Here is a 3,606-nt window from a genome sequence, read left to right on the forward strand (position 1 = left end):
AAAAAAAAAAAAAAAAAAAAAAAGAATTCCTGTCAGATGTGGTGGTGCAGTTTTAATCCCAGCATTCAGCAGACAGAGGTGGTTAGATCTCTTTAAGAGGCCAGCCTGGATACACAGCAAGTTCCAGGCCAGACAGAACATAGAAAGACCATCTCAAAATAACCAGCCAACCCTCTTCAGGGCTCATCAATCTTTTTAGCTCAATGAAATGAGCATCTCTGGCACCTGAAACTGTGCATGGGATTCTAGTCTGAGCATAAGGTTAGAATCCACATGAAAGAAGAACGCAGGAGGTCCAGCCTCAGAGCCAGAGCTGTTCATCACCAAGCTGTATTCCCACCCCTCCCCTGCTTAGTGATAAATGTAAGGAAAAAAATAAATGATTCTATATCAAGCTCATACTGTTAATGGATATATCCCCGTATTTATTAGAAGGAACGGACTCACCAGGCATTGTGGTACAAACGTGTCATCTTAGTACTTGGTGCACTTGGGAAAGGCTGTGGGTTTGTGCTGCAAGGCTACAGCAAGAACCTTCTCCAAGAGCTCAAGTAGGACGACTGCCATGTAAGTGCTTGGCCGACTTTCAGGAGATCAATATGGCATTTCATTTGTAAAAGTCTATCAAATCTCTGTAGGAAATTAACTCAGATTTCCCCAGTTTAGTTTTGAAGGGAAGCCAACAGTCATATTCATTTGTACACTACCACATTCAAAAGATAGTCTTATTCTTTTTAGAGACAGGGTATCCTATATCCTGGACTGATGTCTGAAACAGTGGCAGGCTGGCTAGGTGGTTCTGTGGTGAGAAACGGCTACTGTGCAATCCTGAGCACCCAAGTTTGTATCTCAGCACTTTTGTTAACAATCCAAACCCCTAACAACCGTCTGTAACTTCAGCTCTGAAGAGTGCAGCACCCTGGCTTCACATGCACAGAGACACAGCACAAATACTTCTGGGGTTTGTCATTTTGTTTTGTTTTTAAGATATGTAGTCCTGGCTGTCCTGGAACTCAAAATGTAGGCCAGGTTCCTTCTGTCCCTGCCACCCAAGACTGCAGGCACGTACCGCGTGCCTGGCTTTCACCTCTATTTTAAATGGATCCCGGGGCTTAGGGAGATGAGTCAGCAAAGCGCTAGCCATGTAAGCATTAGAATCTGAGTTCTATCCCAGTGCCCACACACGAACCTAGTATGTACTTGGTAGACTGAGAAAGGATCTCTGGGGTCTGCTGGCCAGCCAACCTGTCCAAATCAATGAGTCCCAGTTGACAGGGACAGCTCCTGAGGAAAACCAGGTGACTTGTGACATAAACTCCCATTCCCAAGTCAGATTTTTTGTGTGTGTGAGAGTGTGTGTATGGGAGTGTAACATGGCAAACAAGTGGAGGTCAGGAACATTTGTAGGAGTCGGCTCTGTCTGTCTACCATGTGGTTCCAGTATCAAACTCAAGTCATCAGGCTAGGCATCAGGTGACACTACCCACCGAGCAATCTCTCTGGCCCACAAATTTCTTGTATGCGATATAACCCAATAAAGGGTTAACTCATCAGACTTTGATTATCTGTGTACACCTGAGATTTGGGGCCACATCATAAAGCTTGTGCTAATAATGTAACTTACTTGTAGGCAGGTTCTGGGGTGTGAGTAGTTAACTACGGTGCACTGTGTGCCTACACCTCCCAACAAGACAGTGAATACTAACTAGTGACCTTGTCACCAAAAAAACATCCGTACACCAATATCTAAGGAAACACAGTCCCTGCATGACAACTGGAATAAGACAACCAGAAACTCATGTCTGGTTCTCTCCAATGCCTGCTCCCCCTGCTGATCTTCACCGGCATCCTCTGGTTTTGACAACTCCAGTTGTAAAAGCTGAGTCCTGCAAGCACTGCTGGTCACTCCCTGAACCTGAGATGGCCTTGGAAGTCCGAGTGGATGCTGGCATTAGTTATCATCAGTGAAAGAGAAGCTGAAGCTGAACTCTACAGTCACCCACTGTCGGCAACAGCCGCAGACCACAGCACAGCATCAGTGAGTGTGACAACACCGGATAAATAGCTATTCGTGGCAGTGTAACTTTACCTCAGACATCCTGCCTATCAAATGCTTTGTTTTTTAAAAGCCAACTGTGGCTCAGTGGGTAAAGGTATCTGCCACCAAGCTACCTGAGCCTGACTCCAGGACCCACACGGTGGAAGAACTGACTCTTACTCGCCTACCATAATACTATGGCACACACACACGCACATGCACAATAAGAAAACAAAGAATATGTTGACACATCTCAAAATTGGCTAAAATAAATTTTTATTAAATGTCAGAAGAGATTTATGTACAATTCATAAATTCTTTACAAAAACAATCACCAATTTAAGTCTAATTTTTTAAATTTCTGTACAGATTTGGAAATTTTGCTATGAAGTAAGTCTATAAAATATATATTTTAGAAAGCATCAGGATGCTAATTTTAGGCAAAGTAATGTTTACAATGAAGTCTCTGTGAAAGCAAGGTTCTCAAAGACTCTGATTCTTTATCCAAATGACAAGAAAACAAAAACATTAAACATGGAACAAGGTAATTTAAGTGACTGAGGAACAATAAGGGTTCTGTAAACTTCTGGTAATTCACCTGAAATTTGTTGCTACTGTTAGAAGCAGTGCCATTATCAACAGCCACACTGAGGGAATTTTGTGACACCTATCCCAGTGGCACTGCTATATGCAAATAAACTATTATAAAGAAGCACCTCATATTTAAGGGATGTTAAGAAGAGTCATTTCTAACAGGAGACAGTCTCTCCAGTCTCAGAGCTGAAGAACAGTGCTTTAGTAGTATCATTGGAATTTTGTTTTAAGTTCAGAATAGGACAGGAACTTGTAAGTGGCCAGTAGTTTCAGTGCAGAGCACACACCCCAGGTTTAACAGACTGGCTTTGAATTCAAAGCAAAACTTTTCTGAAGGCCACCACCCAACCCATGCAGTCGGAGGGCAGAATCCCAGTTCAGGGAAACTGACCAACCAACTTCAAAGACGGGAAGCAACCAGCAACTTCCTCATATTTGGAATCACAAGGAATTTTAAAATTCAGTGTTTTCAGTTTTTTTCCCCTGAGTTATGAATGCTGTTTACATAGTCTTTAGTGTAGCAAATACATTCTATTGTTTCAAGTTGTACACAATGCTAGGGTTCTGGTACTGACAACAGAAGCTAGCTCTTAACAGCGTAAAGTAGCAGGAGTTACATGCTTTGTGACCATCTTTGGTGCAATGCAGATATGCAGACGCCTCCGACTGGGTTTCTCTCCTCATACACCCTTGCATCTTCAAGTTATTTTTAAAGGAGAAACCACAAGACCATAATGAAGAACAAGCAGACCATCCTGAAGAGGGGACAAAAGGGACTATTTTATATAGTTCTTATATAATCAAACCAAAACTGACTTATTTTTCATAATCTAACAGTAATGAGAAATTCTTTAATGTAAAAATTATAAGATACATATAACTTCTTATTGACATCACCAAAAACTCCTTATTGATGTAATTTTTTCCCTTTCTTTTCCTTTCTTTTTTTTTTCTTTCTTTTTCTTTTTTTTTTT

At 41.6% G+C, this 3,606-nt stretch overlaps 1 protein-coding gene across 4 annotated transcripts in view; it reads right to left on the reverse strand.

The window, feature by feature from the left end:
* Nucleotides 1–2,297: 2,297 nt before the first annotated feature.
* The window catches only part of Pcgf6 (polycomb group ring finger 6), an 18,588-nt gene continuing 17,279 nt past the window's right edge, over nucleotides 2,298–3,606 (reverse strand). For 2 of the 4 annotated variants that reach the window (XM_021204586.1, XM_029531574.1), the window contains one exon: nucleotides 2,298–3,387. In XM_021204586.1, coding sequence (XP_021060245.1) covers nucleotides 3,331–3,387 — 57 coding nt within the window. In that variant the 3' untranslated portion in view covers nucleotides 2,298–3,330. The remainder of the gene's footprint in view (nucleotides 3,388–3,606) is intronic. The other 2 variants (XM_029531590.1, XM_029531582.1) reach the window with 1 other exon arrangement.

Source organism: Mus pahari, chromosome 1 (assembly GCF_900095145.1).
Source record: "Mus pahari chromosome 1, PAHARI_EIJ_v1.1, whole genome shotgun sequence".
NCBI classification, from domain to species: Eukaryota; Metazoa; Chordata; class Mammalia; order Rodentia; family Muridae; genus Mus; species Mus pahari.